The following is a 17,735-nucleotide window of genomic DNA, read 5'->3' as shown; positions in this document are numbered from 1 at the left end:
AAGTTGTTTTCTTGCAAAACGTATGATGGCTCTGTCTCTATATATACATGTACAAATTCTATTACAAGAATGAAGAGGGCGAAAGACAGGGAAGAATCGGGCATAAATGGCTGAGTTTTAGTGGGAAATTAGAGAAGTGAAGCCTGCGGTAGGCGTTGTAGGAGTCGTATGGGCCTCTGCTTGGAACGACTACATATAGACTTATGTTGGTGCGTTTTTTGCTTTCTACATGCATTGGAAGATAATACATCGGGAGAAATATTCCTTAAAATTAACCCTGGAGAAGTTTGTTATAAGAAACATGGAGTAGAGGTGAAAGAAAAAAATTGTAAATTTGTGAGATAAATAAAAAATTTTAAAATTACTATTCTAACCAAATTTGTTTTGAAGGGAAGAAGTGAATTTAGAGGTAAATTTGGTAATGTAAAATTGGTACAGTAAAAGGTTTTCTTTTATAATAACTAGTTTTTTATCTCACGTAATTCCGCAAGTATTTAAAAATAATTTTAGTGTGAGATGATAAAAAAAAAATTATAAACAGAACAAATTATGATAAATGTGGAAAAGTAAAAGTTAGAGAAAAATGTGGAGTAGCGCGTGGTTAAGAGAGAAAAAAACATAATGTCAAAATATTAAAAAATATTTAGATTACTAATTTGATCAATTTTTTTAAGAAAACAAATAAATTAAAGGGCAAATTTAAATATTCAAAAATTAGTACAACAAAAAGTTTTCTTTTATAATAGTATAGATATATATATAGATGACCATGTTCTCACAACTCACTCGCCAAAACCACTAATTAATATTTTAATTTCCTTAATCCCCGACTATTAGCATATAGGTAAATTGCAATACATTCTCTTAAAATCTTTCATAATTATAAATACTTTCTCTCCTTGTTTTAAAAAGTACAAATATTCTTTAAAATTAATGATCATGTAGCAAATAACTCCTCGTGACACAACTTTATATGACTGTATTTATTAGACGGTAATTAATTGTAGGAATGTATTATAATTGTGACTGGTGCGTTCAAGAGTCGCACAGGCCCAAGGGATATGAACTGTGGTTCAAAACTTGGGCCAAAGGTGTATATGGATCTTGAAGCGGGACCTGCAGAAAAGATGTTATCATTTCGATGCCCAAGTTAGTATTGAATTCGAGATGAAAGAAAGCCAAAACGTAAATAAGTATATTGAAAATCGTAATGTGGTGAATAAAGTCGGTGAAAAGCATAAGAATATGTGATAACGTGCTTGTAGACTACTCAAAAAATATTTAGAGAGTGAGAGACGTTAGAGGGGTGTTTAGAAAGTGAGAGACGCCAAAGAAGTCAGAAAGGTGTCCCCTATATGGAGGATGGAACCTATATTTATAGGGAGAGTGCCGCTATCTAGTGGGGGTGTATCTCACTCCCGAGATTCTTGTGGAAGTTGGTTGGAATGGTTGGCATAAGAGGTAGGTCGTCTTTATCGCAACTGGATGTGCAATACTAAGAATCTCCTTTAGTCTACGGAAACCCTTCACTTGCAAAGAGTCTTTGTTGCGAGGGAGTGCCTCCTTGCTTATGCAGACTTCTATGTCTTGGGAGACCCCTCGCCTGTGAGGAGTCCTGGCGTCAAGGGAGGTCCTCCTAGGGCTAATATGGTTCAAGTTGGCTGCTAACACCAGATTGATAAGGTGTCATGTGGGAAAGCGGGCTGCCACCTGTCTGTCCCCTTTGGCTGAATATTTTGGCGATCTTTGATAATGATCCGAGTAGGGGGATCACTTAGGCCTCTCGGGTGCTTTCGTTCCTTTCTTCCTTGGGCTAGCTTATTTTTATGAAAATCAGTAGCCCCCCCTCTCCCTAATAAGTGGAGATTTCGACACTTATTAGAGTAGACGTCTTTTGAAGCGAGGCTCGAAGGATGAGCTTTTTTCTTTTCCTTTTTCGAATTGTTGAAAAGAACGTTAGTAAGATAAGTATTCTTAGAAAAGAAGAGCTTACTTCGTGCCAGTACTGAACTAGGTATTTTATGAAGGTGCCTCCATGGAGGAAGGCTTAATTGGTACCTATTGTGCCTACTCCAGTATAAGGCTTTAGTTTTCTACAGAAGAATATTAAATAAAAAAGACATGTATATATTACAAATAGGTTTTGCACGTATCAAACTTATTGTGTCTCCTCGGAGGAGGGCTAATTTAAGGGGGGTTCCTTGGAACAGGACGTAGGGACGTACCGACACACATAACTAATTGGACTAAAATTGTATTTTTTTTTCTTAGAAAAATAGTTTTCGAAGTTATCATTTTTTAATACTATTGATCCATGTTGTCAGTTGACCGTTCATAACTAAAGAAAGTTATGCAAGCGACACGGACATGTTAGTATTTTTTATTTATTGACTCGAAAACACACAAAAATAAGAATTTTTCCATGTCAATCTTGCCCAAATAAGAGCGAACTTAGTCGTTATTGATATTCCTTAGTCACATTTTTCAATTTTTAAAACAATAAAAACGTGAATATATATGTCTGTTTATGTTCTGATTTAAAAGGTTTAACCATTATTCTCATCTCAATTATTATTATCTTTATTTATAGATTAGACAAATACAATTTTTTTTTGGATGAATAGCAATTTACCCTCTGTGATATTGAAAATGAGCACATTAACCCCTTATAAAATAAATAAATAATTTACCCCCTATACTTTTTAAAATGAAGCAATTTATCTCCGTATACTGGGAGATAATTGCTTCATTTTAAAAAATATAGGGAGGTAAATTGTTGTATTTTAAAAATTACAGGGGGTTAAATCGCTATTTATTTTTTCGTAAGGGAGTAATTTGCTCATTTGAGATATCATAAGGGAATTGCTTGCATTTTCTCTATTTATTTTTCAGCCATATATTAATTCACTTAATTATAAACCATTAATAAATTGTATTCATAAGGCATATATTGGCATGCCATAATTAAAAACAATTCTATGTTAATAAAAACCCTATCATTTCTTTCCCAAAGAAAAGTTACCTTTCATTAATTAATAATAATTTATCGCTTTTACTTTAATATATATATATATAACTTAACTAATTAACGTTCTTGCAACCCGACAACCAAGTTTAAGCCATCTACATACACAACGGACTGGGTTATTTAAATAAAGGCCCACACATAGTGTGTGATGTCCATATAATTTTATATATCATTGAGTGACTAATTGGTAAATATTGATAAAGTTTAAACGAAGTAAATCAGAGCTTTGTAAAATATTTTGCAGCAAATTATATTAATTAAGAAATTAGGTAAGACGTAATGAGAAGTTTTGGAAAAAATTAAATAAAACAAAAAAATGGATGAGAATTGGTGGATGGACCATCACCTTTCAAGATTATGTGACATACCACATAAGCTTTGTACTGTGTGATATGATTGATAATGGGGTACCACATGAGTTGTATGTTGTCTAATATCAGAAAAAGGGGGCAAAGATGATTGAGCGGTGCACTCCAACTTGGGCAAGCAGGGCCCTCAAAAAGTAAATGAAAAGATCAGGTATCATGTCGTGGACTCGTACATGATTGTGGGTATGTGTTAGTTCTTACTTCTATTGTTAGTATATGATAAATATTTGTTGGTTGGTGTGACTTCATTATACTTAACTTGTTGTGTGTGTGTGTGTGTGTATACTGTTTGGACCGTGACATATGAAGTTGAGAGTTTGGACTATGGAGTTATTAAATATACTGTTTTGCTGTCGGGTTTTGCGTTTTCAAATTCTTTACAGCCGGATGTTGCGTTATCTTCTTTTTAGTTTGTGTATATGAGTACATCCGTGGAAAATAATTATAAACTTTTGAGGATGCCTATAATATATCTTATAACACATATAAACATATATTATATTGATAAAAATAGAAATTTATTTCATTGGGTAAATGGAAATTTCTTGTAAAATATACAATATTAATGAAATGATATTCTAATTAGTGGTAATTAAGTATGATGTCGTAGCTAGACAGTATTACATAGAGTCACTTATAGAAACGCTAATATAAAAAAAAGCGTCATGAATGATAATTCTAAAATAAAAAACATCCTATTCCTGAGGCAAAAACTGAGCTTGATCTGCTGCTTGAGTCGGCAAGACTCAGTTATACTTGAGGTGTGGCAGGAGGAAGCAACCACTTCGACCCCTCAATATAAGCAATGCTAATGAACGACTTAACCTCTGCATCACTCAGCTGCTTACCATATGCCGCCCTCTTGCTAAGATCGGAACCTGGCCCCTCATTGTGGTATTCTCCAAAATATACAGTACTGTACATACAAAAATTAATGAAATTAAGCGATAATTAGAGAAAGACAACATTTGCATGAATGGCTGACCTGTCGGTATGGTTTTGACCATTATTAGACCATCCTTGAGGATTTACAGCGTCGCTCAATTGAGAGTAGGCAAAGATGACCCGACCGTAGGGGAACCAGGACCTGGCCAGGTACGCTGTCCCGTTGGTGCCCGTCACCCTGCAATGTACAAAAACATACCCGTTTGCCTCGTTGTGCTTCGACCTCGAGTGCGCTGCAATGAACGACACTGGATCGCCTGGAATCACATGTATCTCCGAATTCTACGTCCGAAAAATACACAAGTATAAGATCATATAATACGTAGGTACTGTCGGTATATGAATATTTTCAATCAAGAACTGCTAATTGAATTTTACCAAATAGAGGGATTGTCCACTGCCAAAGATGAAGTCGACGGTGCCCTCAACATAGCAATCTTTGAACAAATGTTTGCCCCTGTCATCGCAAAGGGTGTCTTGAAATCCATACATTCTGCAGTTGTAGAAAGACGCATATTCTCCTGCAATTTTCATCGCCACCGCCTGAGCCCCCACTCTCTTTCCATCAGGCCTCGGTGCAGAATTCTAACAAGAACCAACATTGTATGAATAATGACCAAACAAATCATCAAACATGCATGGTTTCAGGAACCAACAAGTAACGCTAAGAAAGGCGTTTAATTAGACACAAACCACGATTTTCAAATTGACAGCACTGAAATAGTCGGACTCCACAGTCAGGGTGGCACTCTCCAGGGTCCCGAACTGCGCAGCCGTGCCATCGAACAGCATAACCGGCATGTTGTTCGGGTCTCCGTACAATGTGATGAAATGCGTGTACCTGTCGATCTTTACTTTTTCTGTGTAGTTTCCAGGGCCAATGGATATAATCACGCGATGCTTGTTGCCTTGGGGGACGCTCTTTATGGCATCAGTAACAGTCTTGAAATCTCCACTTCCGTCGGTTCTGACTCGGACCACCGTGACATTCTTCTCAGCCTCAACCACGGCGGGGTCCAAAGAGCCTTCCCGGGAAGCTAAGGGGCCGACGTTGCGGTCGAACCAGCTGTTTAATTGAGCCTTATCAGCAGGAATAGGTTCATCGTTGGTGGACAGCGCAATAGGAAGGACGAGAAGAGCGATCAAGAAGACCACCTCCACGGCAATATACGACACTTTTTGCATCGACATTTGATTAGATTAATAAGTTGTTTTCTTGCAAAACGTATGATGGCTCTGTCTCTATATATACATGTACAAATTCTATTACAAGAATGAAGAGGGCGAAAGACAGGGAAGAATCGGGCATAAATGGCTGAGTTTTAGTGGGAAATTAGAGAAGTGAAGCCTGCGGTAGGCGTTGTAGGAGTCGTATGGGCCTCTGCTTGGAACGACTACATATAGACTTATGTTGGTGCGTTTTTTGCTTTCTACATGCATTGGAAGATAATACATCAGGAGAAATATTCCTTAAAATTAACCCTGGAGAAGTTTGTTATAAGAAACATGGAGTAGAGGTGAAAGAAAAAAATTGTAAATTTGTGCGATAAATAAAAAATTTTAAAATTACTATTCTAACCCAAATTTGTTTTGAAGGGAAGAAGTGAATTTAGAGGTAAATTTGGTAATGTAAAATTGGTACAGTAAAAGGTTTTCTTTTATAATAACTAGTTTTTCATCTCACGTAATTCCGCAAGTATTTAAAAATAATTTTAGTGTGAGATGATAAAAAAAAAATTATAAACAGAACAAATTATGATAAATGTGGAAAAGTAAAAGTGAGAGAAAAATGTGGAGTAGCGCGTGGTTAAGGGAGAAAAAAACATAATGTCAAAATATTAAAAAATATTTAAATTACTAATTTGATCAATTTTTTTAAGAAAATAAATAAATTAAAGGGCAAATTTAAATATTCAAAAATTAGTACAACAAAAAGTTTTCTTTTATAATAGTATAGATATATATATAGATGACCATGTTCTCACAACTCACTCGCCAAAACCACTAATTAATATTTTAATTTCCTTAATCCCCGACTATTAGCATATAGGTAAATTGCAATACATTCTCTTAAAATCTTTCATAATTATAAATACTTTCTCTCGTTGTTTTAAAAAGTACAAATATTTTTTAAAATTAATGGTCATGTAGCAAATAACTCCTCGTGACACAACTTTATATGACTGTATTTATTAGACGGTAATTAATTGTAGGAATGTATTATAATTGTGACTGGTGCGTTCAAAAGTCGCACAGGCCCAAGGGATATGAACTGTGGTTCAAAACTTGGGCCAAAGGTGTATATGGATCTTGAAGCGGGACCTGCAAAAAAGATGTTATCATTTCGTTGCCCAAGTTAGTATTGAATTCGAGATGAAAGAAAGCCAAAACGTAAATAAGTATATTGAAAATCGTAATGTGGTGAATAAAGTCGGTGAAAAGTGTAACAATATGTGATAACGTGCTTGTAGACTACTCAAAAAATATTTAGAGAGTGAGAGACGTTAGAGGGGTGTTTAGAAAGTGAGAGACGCCAAAGAAGTCAGAAAGGTGTCCCCTATATGGAGGATGGAACCTATATTTATAAGGAGAGTGCCGCTGTCTAGTGGGGGTGTATCTCACTCCCGAGATTCTTGTGGAAGTTGGTTGGAATGGTTGGCATAAGAGGTAGGTCGTCTTTATCGCAACTGGATGTGCATTACTAAGAATCTCCTTTAGTCTACGGAAACCCTTCACCTGCAAAGAGTCTTTGTTGCGAGGGAGTGCCTCCTTGCTTATGTAGACTTCTATGTCTTGGGTGACCCCTCGCCTGTGAGGAGTCCTGGCCTCAAGGGAGGTCCTCCTAGGGCTAATGTGGTTCAAGTTGGCTACTAACACCAGATTGATAAGGTGTCACGTGGGAAAGCGTGCTGCCACCTGTCTGTCCCCTTTGGCTGAATATTTTGGCGATCTTTGATAATGATCCGAGTAGGGGGATCACTTAGGCCTCTCGGGTGCTTTCGTTCCTTTCTTCCTTGGGCTAGCTTATTTTTATGAACATCAGTAGCCCCCCCTCTCCCTAATAAGTGGAGATTTCGACACTTATTAGAGTAGACGTCTTTTGAAGCGAGGTTCGAAGGATGAGCTTTTTTCTTTTCCTTTTTCGAATTGTTGAAAAGAACGTTAGTAAGATAAGTATTCTTAGAAAAGAAGAGCTTACTTCGTGCCAGTACTGAACTAGGTATTTTATGAAGGTGCCTCCATGGAGGAAGGCTTAATTGGTACCTATTGTGCCTACTCCAGTATAAGGCTTTAGTTTTCTACAGAAGAATATTAAATAAAAAAGACATGTACATATTACAAATAGGTTTTGCACGTATCAAACTTATTGTGTCTCCTCGGAGGAGGGCTAATTTAAGGGGGGTTCCTTGGAACAGGACGTAGGGACGTACCGATACACATAACTAATTGGACTAAAATTGTATTTTTTTTTCTTAGAAAAATAGTTTTCGAAGTTATCATTTTTTAATACTATTGATCCATGTTGTCAGTTGACCGTTCATAACTAAAGAAAGTTATGCAAGCGACACGGACATGTTAGTATTTTTTATTTATTGACTCGAAAACACACAAAAATAAGAATTTTTCCATGTCAATCTTGCCCAAATAAGAGCGAACTTAGTCGTTATTGATATTCCTTAGTCACATTTTTCAATTTTTAAAACAATAAAAACGTGAATATATATGTCTGTTTATGTTCTGATTTAAAAGGTTTAACCATTATTCTCATCTCAATTATTATTATCTTTATTTATAGATTAGACAAATACAATTTTTTTTTTGGATGAATAGCAATTTAACCTCTGTGATATTGAAAATGAGCACATTAACCCCTTATGAAATAAATAAATAATTTACCCCCTATACTTTTTAAAATGAAGCAATTTATCTCCGTATACTGGGAGATAATTGCTTCATTTTAAAAAATATAGGGAGGTAAATTGTTGTATTTTAAAAATTACAGGGGGTTAAATCGCTATTTATTTTTTCGTAAGGGAGTAATTTGCTCATTTGAGATATCATAAGGGAATTGCTTGCATTTTCTCTATTTATTTTTCAACCATATATTAATTCACTTAATTATAAACCATTAATAAATTGTATTCATAAGGCATATATTGGCATGCCATAATTAAAAACAATTCTATGGTAATAAAAACCCTATCATTTCTTTCCCAAAGAAAAGTTACCTTTCATTAATTAATAATAATTTATCGCTTTTACTTTAATATATATATATATATATATATATATAACTTAACTATTTAACATTCTTGCAACCCGACAACCAAGTTTAAGCCATCTACATACACAACGGACTGGGTTATTTAAATAAACGCCCACACATAGTGTGTGATGTCCATATAATTTTATATATCATTGAGTGACTAATTGGTAAATATTGATAAAGTTTAAACGAAGTAAATCAGAGCTTTGTAAAATATTTTGCAGCAAATTATATTAATTAAGAAATTAGGTAAGACGTAATGAGAAGTTTTGGAAAAAATTAAATAAAACAAAAAAATGGATGAGAATTGGTGGATGGACCATCACCTTTCAAGATTATGTGACATACCACATAAGCTTTGTACTGTGTGATATGATTGATAATGGGGTACCACATGAGTTGTATGCTGTCTAATATCAGAAAAAGGGGGCAAAGATGATTGAGCGGTGCACTCCAACTTGGGCAAGCAAGGCCCTCAAAAAGTAAATGAAAAGATATGGTATCATGTCGTGGACTCGTACATGATTGTGGGTATGTGTTAGTTCTTACTTCTATTGTTAGTATATGATAAATATTTATTGGTTGGTGTGACTTCATTATACTTAACTTGTTGTGTGTGTGTGTGTGTGTATACTGTTTGGACCGTGACACATCAAGTCGAGAGTTTGGACTATGTAGTTATTAAAAATAGTGTTTTGTTGTCGAGTTTTGCGTTTTCAAATTCTTTACAGCCGGATGTTGCGTTATCTTTTTTTTAGTTTGTGTATATGAGTACATCCGTGGAAAATAAATATAAACTTTTTAGGATGCCTATAATATATCTTATAACATATATAAACATATATTATATTGATAAAAATAGAAATTTATTTCATTGGGAAACGGAAATTTCTTCTAAAATATACAATATTAATGAAATAATATTCTAATTAGTGGTAATTAAGTATGATGCCGTAGCTAGAGAGTACTACATAGAGTCACTTATAGAAACGCTTATATAAAAAAAAGCGTCATGAATTATAATACTAAAATAAAAAACATCCTATTCCTGAGGCAAAAACTGAGCTTGATCTGCTGCTTGAGTCGGCAAGACTCAGTTATACTTGAGGTGTGGCAGGAGGAAGCAACCACTTAGACCCCTCAATATAAGCAATGCTAATGAACGGCTTAACCTCTGCATCGCTCAGTTGCTTACCATATGCCGCCCTCTTGCTAAGATCGGAACCTGGCCCCTCATTGTGGTATTCTCCAAAATATACAGTACTGTACATACAAAAATTAATGAAATTAAGCGATTATTAGAGAAAGACAACATTTGCATGAATGGCTGACCTGTCAGTATGGTTTTGACCATTATTAGACCATCCTTGAGGATTTACAGCGTCGCTCAATTGAGAGTAGGCAAAGATGACCCGACCGTAGGGGAACCAGGACCTGGCCAGGTACGCTGTCCCGTTGGTGCCCGTCACCCTGCAATGTACAAAAACATACCCGTTTGCCTCGTTATGCTTCGACCTCGAGTGCGCTGCAATGAACGACACTGGATCGCCTGGAATCACATGTATCTCCGAATTCTACGTCCAAAAAATACACAAGTATAAGATCATATAATACGTAGGTACTGTCGGTATATGAATATTTTCAATCAAGAACTGCCAATTGAATTTTACCAAATAGAGGGATTGTCCACTGCCAAAGATGAAGTCGACGGTGCCCTCAACATAGCAATCTTTGAACAAATGTTTGCCCCTGTCATCGCAAAGGGTGTCTTGAAATCCATACATTCTGCAGTTGTAGAAAGATGCATATTCTCCTGCAATTTTCATCGCCACCGCCTGAGCCCCCACTCTCTTTCCATCAGGCCTCGGTGCGGAATTCTAACAAGAACCAACATTGTATGAATAATGACAAAACAAATCATCAAACATGCATGGTTTCAGGAACCAACAAGTAACGCTAAGAAAGGCGTTTAATTAGACACAAACCACGATTTTCAAATTGACAGCACTGAAATAGTCGGACTCCACAGTCAGGGTGGCACTCTCCAGGGTCCCGAACTGCGCAGCCGTGCCATCAAACAGCATAACCGGCATGTTGTTCGGGTCTCCGTACAATGTGATGAAATGCGTGTACCTGTCGATCTTTACTTTTTCTATGTAGTTTCCAGGGCCAATGGATATAATCACGCGATGCTTGTTGCCTTGGGGGACGCTCTTTATGGCATCAGTAACAGTCTTGAAATCTCCACTTCTGTCGGTTCTGACTCGGACCACCGTGACATTCTTCTCAGCCTCAACCACGGCGGGGTCCAAAGAGCCTTCCCGGGAAGCTAAGGGGCCGACGTTGCGGTCGAACCAGCTGTTTAATTGAGCCTTATTAGCAGGAATAGGTTCATCGTTGGTGGACAGCGCAATAGGAAGGACGAGAAGAGCGGTCAAGAAGACCACCTCCACGGCAATATACGACACTTTTTGCATCGACATTTGATTAGATTAATAAGTTGTTTTCTTGCAAAACGTATGGTGGCTCTGTCTCTATATATACATGTACAAATTCTATTACAAGAATGAAGAGGGCGAAAGACAGGGAAGAATCGGGCATAAATGGCTGAGTTTTAGTGGGAAATTAGAGAAGTGAAGCCTGCGGTAGGCGTTGTAGGAGTCTTATGGGCCTCTGCTTGGAACGACTACATATAGACTTATGTTGGTGCGTTTTTTGCTTTCTACATGCATTGGAAGATAATACATCGGGAGAAATATTCCTTAAAATTAACCCTGGAGAAGTTTGTTATAAGAAACATGGAGTAGAGGTGAAAGAAAAAAATTGTAAATTTGTGAGATAAATAAAAAATTTTAAAATTACTATTCTAACCAAATTTGTTTTGAAGGGAAGAAGTGAATTTAGAGGTAAATTTGGTAATGTAAAATTCGTACAGTAAAAGGTTTTCTTTTATAATAACTAGTTTTTCATCTCACGTAATTCCGCATGTATTTAAAAATAATTTTAGTGTGAGATGATAAAAAAAAATTATAAACAGAACAAATTATGATAAATGTGGAAAAGTAAAAGTGAGAGAAAAATGTGGAGTAGCGCGTGGTTAAGGGAGAAAAAAACATAATGTCAAAATATTAAAAAATATTTAAATTACTAATTTGATCAATTTTTTTAAGAAAACAAATAAATTAAAGGGCAAATTTAAATATTCAAAAATTAGTACAACAAAAAGTTTTCTTTTATAATAGTATAGATATATATATAGATGACCATGTTCTCACAACTCACTCGCCAAAACCACTAATTAATATTTTAATTTCCTTAATCCCCGACTATTAGCATATAGGTAAATTGCAATACATTCTCTTAAAATCTTTCATAATTATAAATACTTTCTCTCGTTGTTTTAAAAAGTACAAATATTCTTTAAAATTAATGGTCATGTAGCAAATAACTCCTCGTGACACAACTTTATATGACTGTATTTATTAGACGGTAATTAATTGTAGGAATGTATTATAATTGTGACTGGTGCGTTCAAAAGTCGCACAGGCCCAAGGGATATGAACTGTGGTTCGAAACTTGGGCCAAAGGTGTATATGGATCTTGAAGCGGGACCTGCAAAAAAGATGTTATCATTTCGATGCCAAAGTTAGTATTGAATTCGAGATGAAATAAAGTCAAAAGGTTAATAAATATATTCAAAATCGTAATGTGGTGAATAAAGTCGGTGAAAAGCGTAAGAATATGTGATAATGTGCTAGTAGACTATTCAAAAAATATTTAGAGAGTTAGAAAGTGAGTGACGCCAAATAAGTCAGAAAGGTGTCCCCTATATGGAGGGCGGAACATATATTTATAGGGAGAGTGCCGTTGTCTAGTGGCGGTGTATCTCACTCCCGAGATTCTTGTGTAAGTTGGTTGGAATGGTTGGCATAAGAGGTAGGTTGTCTTTCTCGCAGCTGGATGTGCATTACTAAGAATCTCCTTTAGTCTATGGAAACCCTTCACCTGCAAAGAGTCTTTGTTGCGAGGGAGTGCCTCCTTGCTTATGCAGACTTCTATGTCTTGGGAGACCCCTCGCCTGTGAGGAGTCCTGGCCTCAAGGGAGTTCCTCCTAGGGCTAATGTGTTTCACGTTGGCTGCTAACACCAGAGTTGATAAGGTGTCACGTGGGAAAGTCGGTTGCCACTTGTCTGTCCCCTTTGGCTGAATATTTTGGCGATCTTTGATCATGGTCCAAGTAGTGGGATCACTTAGGCCTCTCGGGTGATAATATGGGTCTTTCGTTTCTTTCTTTCTTGGACTAGCTTATTTTTATGAACATCAGTAGCCCCCCCTCCCCCTAATAAGTGGAGATTTCGACACTTATTAGACTAGACGTCTTTTGAAGCGAGGCTCGAAGGATGAGCTTTTTTCTTTTTCTTTTTCGAATTGTTGAAAAGAACGTTAGTAAGATAAGTATTCTTAGAAAAGAAGAGCTTACTTCGTGCCAGTACTGAACTAGGTATTTTATGAAGGTGCCTCCATGGAGGAAGGCTTAATTGGTACCTGTTGTGCCTACTCCAGTATAAGGCTTTAGTTTTCTACAGAAGAATATTAAATAAAAAAGACATGTATATATTACAAATAGGTTTTGCACGTATCAAACTTATTGTATCTCCTCGAAGAGGGCTAATTTAAGGGGGGCTCCTTGGAACAGGACGTAGGGACGTACTGACACACATAACTAATTGGACTAAAATTGTATTTTTTTTTCTTAGAAAAATAGTTTTCGAAGTTATCATTTTTTAATACTATTGATCCATGTTGTCAGTTGACCGTTCATAACTAAAGAAAGTTATGCAAGCGACACGAACATGTTAGTATTTTTTATTTATTGACTCGAAAACACACAAGAATAAGAATTTTTCCATGTCAATCTTGCCCAAATAAGAGCGAACTTAGTCGTTATTGATATTCCTTAGTCACATTTTTCAATTTTTAAAACAACAAAAACGTGAATATATATGTCTGTTTATGTTCTGATTTAAAAGATTTAACCATTATTCTTATCTCAATTTTTATTATCTTTATTTATAGATTATACAAATACAATTTTTTTTGGGTGACTAGCAATTTACCCTGTGTGATATTGAAAATGAGCACATTAACCCCTTATGAAATAAATAAATAATTTATCCCCTATACTTTTTAAAATGAAGCAATTTATCTCCTTATACTGGGAGATAATTGCTTCATTTTAAAAAATATAGGGAGGTAAATTGTTGTATTTTAAAAATTACAGGGGGTTAAATCGCTATTTATTTTTTCGTAAAGGAATAATTTGCTCATTTGAGATATCATAAGGGAATTGCTTTCATTTTTTCTATTTATTTTTCAACCATATATTAATTCACTTAATTATAAACCATTAATAAATTGTTTTCATAAGGCATATAGTGGCATGCCATAATTAAAAACAATTCTATGTTAATAAAAACCCTATCATTTCTTTGCCAAAGAAAAGTTACCTTTCATTAATTAATAATAATTTAACGCTTTTATTTTAATATATATATATATATATAACTTAACTAATTAACGTTCTTGCAACCCGACAACCAAGTTTAAGCCATCTACATACACAACGTACTGGGTTATTTAAATAAAGGCCCACACATAGTGTGTGATGTCCATATAATTTTATATATCATTGAGTGACTAATTGGTCAATATTGATAAAATTTAAACGAAGTAAATTAGAGCTTTGTAAAATATTTTGGAGCAAATTATATTAATTAAGAAATTAGGTAAGACGTAATGAGAAGTTTTGAAAAAAATTAAATAAAATAAAAAAAAGGATGAGAATTGGTGGATGGACCATCACCTTTCAAGATTATGTGACATACCACATAAGCTTTGTACTGTGTGATATGATTGATAATGGGGTACCACACGAGTTGTGTGTTGTGTAATATCCGAAAAACGGGGCAAAGATGATTGAGTGGTGCACTCTAACTTGGGCAAGCAAGGCCCTCAAAAAGTAAATGAAAAGATATAGTATCATGTCGTGGACTCGTACATGATTGTGGGTATGTGTTAGTTCTTACTTCTGTTGTTAGTATATGATAAATATTTGTTGGTTGGTGTGACTTCATTATACTTAACTTGGTGTGTGTGTGTGTGTGTGTATACTGTTTGGACCGTGACACATGAAGTTGAGAATTTGAACTATGTAGTTATTAAATATACTGTTTTGTTGTCAGGTTTTGCGTTTTCATATTCTTTACAGCCGGATGTTGCGTTATCTTCTTTTTAGTTTGTGTATATGAGTACATCCGTGGAAAATAAATATAAACTTTTTAGGATGCCTATAATATATCTTATAACATATATAAACATATATTATATTGATAAAAATAGAAATTTATTTCATTGGGAAACGGAAATTTCTTCTAAAATATACAATATTAATGAAATGATATTCTAATTAGTGGTAATTAAGTATGATGCCGTAGCTAGAGAGTACTACATAGAGTCACTTATAGAAACGCTTATATAAAAAAAAGCGTCATGAATTATAATACTAAAATAAAAAACATCCTATTCCTGAGGCAAAAACTGAGCTTGATCTACTGCTTGAGTCGGCAAGACTCAGTTATACTTGAGGTGTGGCAGGAGGAAGCAACCACTTAGACCCCTCAATATAAGCAATGCTAATGAACGACTTAACCTCTGCATCGCTCAGTTGCTTACCATATGCCGCCCTCTTGCTAAGATCGGAACCTGGCCCCTCATTGTGGTATTCTCCAAAATATACAGTACTGTACATACAAAAATTAATGAAATTAAGCGATTATTAGAGAAAGACAACATTTGCATGAATGGCTGACCTGTCAGTATGGTTTTGACCATTATTAGACCATCCTTGAGGATTTACAGCGTCGCTCAATTGAGAGTAGGCAAAGATGACCCGACCGTAGGGGAACCAGGACCTGGCCAGGTACGCTGTCCCGTTGGTGCCCGTCACCCTGCAATGTACAAAAACATACCCGTTTGCCTCGTTGTGCTTCGACCTCGAGTGCGCTGCAATGAACGACACTGGATCGCCTGGAATCACATGTATCTCCGAATTCTACGTCCGAAAAATACACAAGTATAAGATCATATAATACGTAGGTACTGTCGGTATATGAATATTTTCAATCAAGAACTGCTAATTGAATTTTACCAAATAGAGGGATTGTCCACTGCCAAAGATGAAGTCGACGGTGCCCTCAACATAGCAATCTTTGAACAAATGTTTGCCCCTGTCATCGCAAAGGGTGTCTTGAAATCCATACATTCTGCAGTTGTAGAAAGACGCATATTCTCCTGCAATTTTAATCGCCACCGCCTGAGCCCCCACTCTCTTTCCATCAGGCTTCGGTGCAGAATTCTAACAAGAACCAACATTGTATGAATAATGACCAAACAAATCATCAAACATGCATGGTTTCAGGAACCAACAAGTAACGCTAAGAAAGGCGTTTAATTAGACACAAACCACAATTTTCAAATTGACAGCACTGAAATAGTCGGACTCCACAGTCAGGGTGGCACTCTCCAGGGTCCCGAACTGCGCAGCCGTGCCATCAAACAGCATAACCGGCATGTTGTTCGGGTCTCCGTACAATGTGATGAAATGCGTGTACCTATCGATCTTTACTTTTTCTGTGTAGTTTCCAGGGCCAATGGATATAATCACGCGATGCTTGTTGCCTTGGGGGACGCTCTTTATGGCATCAGTAACAGTCTTGAAATCTCCACTTCCGTCGGTTCTGACTCGGACCACCGTGACATTCTTCTCAGCCTCAACCACGGCGGGGTCCAAAGAGCCTTCCCGGGAAGCTAAGGGGCCGACGTTGCGGTCGAACCAGCTGTTTAATTGAGCCTTATCAGCAGGAATAGGTTCATCGTTGGTGGACAGCGCAATAGGAAGGACGAGAAGAGCGGTCAAGAAGACCACCTCCACGGCAATATACGACACTTTTTGCATCGACATTTGATTAGATTAATAAGTTGTTTTCTTGCAAAACGTATGATGGCTCTGTCTCTATATATACATGTACAAATTCTATTACAAGAATGAAGAGGGCGAAAGACAGGGAAGAATCGGGCATAAATGGCTGAGTTTTAGTGGGAAATTAGAGAAGTGAAGCCTGCGGTAAGCGTTGTAGGAGTCGTATGGGCCTCTGCTTGGAACGACTACATATAGACTTATGTTGGTGCGTTTTTTGCTTTCTACATGCATTGGAAGATAATACATCGGGAGAAATATTCCTTAAAATTAACCCTGGAGAAGTTTGTTATAAGAAACATGGAGTAGAGGTGAAAGAAAAAAATTGTAAATTTGTGCGATAAATAAAAAATTTTAAAATTACTATTCTAACCAAATTTGTTTTGAAGGGAAGAAGTGAATTTAGAGGTAAATTTGGTAATGTAAAATTGGTACAGTAAAAGGTTTTCTTTTATAATAACTAGTTTTTCATCTCACGTAATTCCGCAAGTATTTAAAAATAATTTTAGTGTGAGATGATAAAAAAAAAATTATAAACAGAACAAATTATGATAAATGTGGAAAAGTAAAAGTGAGAGAAAAATGTGGAGTAGCGCGTGGTTAAGGGAGAAAAAAACATAATGTCAAAATATTAAAAAATATTTAAATTACTAATTTGATCAATTTTTTTAAGAAAACAAATAAATTAAAGGGCAAATTTAAATATTCAAAAATTAGTACAACAAAAAGTTTTCTTTTATAATAGTATAGATATATATATAGATGACCATGTTCTCACAACTCACTCGCCAAAACCACTAATTAATATTTTAATTTCCTTAATCCCCGACTATTAGCATATAGGTAAATTGCAAATCATTCTCTTAAAATCTTTCATAATTATAAATACTTTCTCTCGTTGTTTTAAAAAGTACAAATATTCTTTAAAATTAATGGTCATGTAGCAAATAACTCCTCGTGACACAACTTTATATGACTGTATTTATTAGACGGTAATTAATTGTAGGAATGTATTATAATTGTGACTGGTGCGTTCAAAAGTCGCACAGGCCCAAGGGATATGAACTGTGGTTCAAAACTTGGGCCAAAGGT

At 35.7% G+C, this 17,735-nt stretch overlaps 3 protein-coding genes across 3 annotated transcripts; all 3 read right to left on the bottom strand.

Annotated features, from left to right (window-relative positions):
* Positions 1-3,929: 3,929 nt before the first annotated feature.
* On the bottom strand, positions 3,930-5,568 carry LOC148788496 (pectinesterase 1-like). The gene is made up of 4 exons (XM_088879912.1): positions 5,035-5,568; positions 4,720-4,926; positions 4,382-4,623; positions 3,930-4,312 (listed from the first exon to the last, which is right to left on the bottom strand). Exons 1-4 carry the CDS (start codon positions 5,530-5,532, stop codon positions 4,147-4,149), a joined length of 1,113 nt encoding a protein of 370 aa, XP_088736038.1. The 5' UTR covers positions 5,533-5,568; the 3' UTR covers positions 3,930-4,146.
* Positions 5,569-9,524: 3,956 nt separating this feature from the next.
* LOC148788495 (pectinesterase 1-like) lies at positions 9,525-11,103 on the bottom strand. The gene is made up of 4 exons (XM_088879921.1): positions 10,594-11,103; positions 10,279-10,485; positions 9,941-10,182; positions 9,525-9,871 (listed from the first exon to the last, which is right to left on the bottom strand). Exons 1-4 carry the CDS (start codon positions 11,089-11,091, stop codon positions 9,706-9,708), a joined length of 1,113 nt encoding a protein of 370 aa, XP_088736047.1. The 5' UTR covers positions 11,092-11,103; the 3' UTR covers positions 9,525-9,705.
* Positions 11,104-15,062: 3,959 nt separating this feature from the next.
* LOC148788494 (pectinesterase 1-like) lies at positions 15,063-16,675 on the bottom strand. Its single transcript, XM_088879918.1, has 4 exons — positions 16,131-16,675; positions 15,816-16,022; positions 15,478-15,719; positions 15,063-15,408 (listed from the first exon to the last, which is right to left on the bottom strand). Exons 1-4 carry the CDS (start codon positions 16,626-16,628, stop codon positions 15,243-15,245), a joined length of 1,113 nt encoding a protein of 370 aa, XP_088736044.1. The 5' UTR covers positions 16,629-16,675; the 3' UTR covers positions 15,063-15,242.
* Positions 16,676-17,735: the final 1,060 nt, after the last annotated feature.

Source organism: Sesamum indicum, linkage group LG4 (genome assembly GCF_026168435.1).
Source record: "Sesamum indicum cultivar Baizhima isolate 11 linkage group LG4, ASM2616843v1, whole genome shotgun sequence".
In the NCBI taxonomy this organism is placed as follows: Eukaryota; Viridiplantae; Streptophyta; class Magnoliopsida; order Lamiales; family Pedaliaceae; genus Sesamum; species Sesamum indicum.
Note: the sequence above shows the minus strand (reverse complement) of the source record. Positions and strands in the feature narration are given on the sequence as shown.

What these genes read in the sequence shown, in the direction of transcription:
- LOC148788494 (XM_088879918.1), bottom strand. Translation starts at nt 16,628, where the DNA reads ATGTCGATGCAAAAAGTGTCGTATATTGCCGTGGAGGTGGTCTTCTTG. An exon ending in CTGTCAATTTGAAAATTGTG is followed by an intron (nt 16,023 to 16,130) that starts GTTTGTGTCTAA and finishes GGTTCTTGTTAG; the next exon opens with AATTCTGCACCGAAGCCTGA. An exon ending in GTGGACAATCCCTCTATTTG is followed by an intron (nt 15,720 to 15,815) that starts GTAAAATTCAAT and finishes TTTCGGACGTAG; the next exon opens with AATTCGGAGATACATGTGAT.
- LOC148788495 (XM_088879921.1), bottom strand. Translation starts at nt 11,091, where the DNA reads ATGTCGATGCAAAAAGTGTCGTATATTGCCGTGGAGGTGGTCTTCTTG. An exon ending in GTGGACAATCCCTCTATTTG is followed by an intron (nt 10,183 to 10,278) that starts GTAAAATTCAAT and finishes TTTTGGACGTAG; the next exon opens with AATTCGGAGATACATGTGAT. An exon ending in GGTCAAAACCATACTGACAG is followed by an intron (nt 9,872 to 9,940) that starts GTCAGCCATTCA and finishes TTGTATGTACAG; the next exon opens with TACTGTATATTTTGGAGAAT.
- LOC148788496 (XM_088879912.1), bottom strand. Translation starts at nt 5,532, where the DNA reads ATGTCGATGCAAAAAGTGTCGTATATTGCCGTGGAGGTGGTCTTCTTG. An exon ending in CTGTCAATTTGAAAATCGTG is followed by an intron (nt 4,927 to 5,034) that starts GTTTGTGTCTAA and finishes GGTTCTTGTTAG; the next exon opens with AATTCTGCACCGAGGCCTGA. An exon ending in GTGGACAATCCCTCTATTTG is followed by an intron (nt 4,624 to 4,719) that starts GTAAAATTCAAT and finishes TTTCGGACGTAG; the next exon opens with AATTCGGAGATACATGTGAT.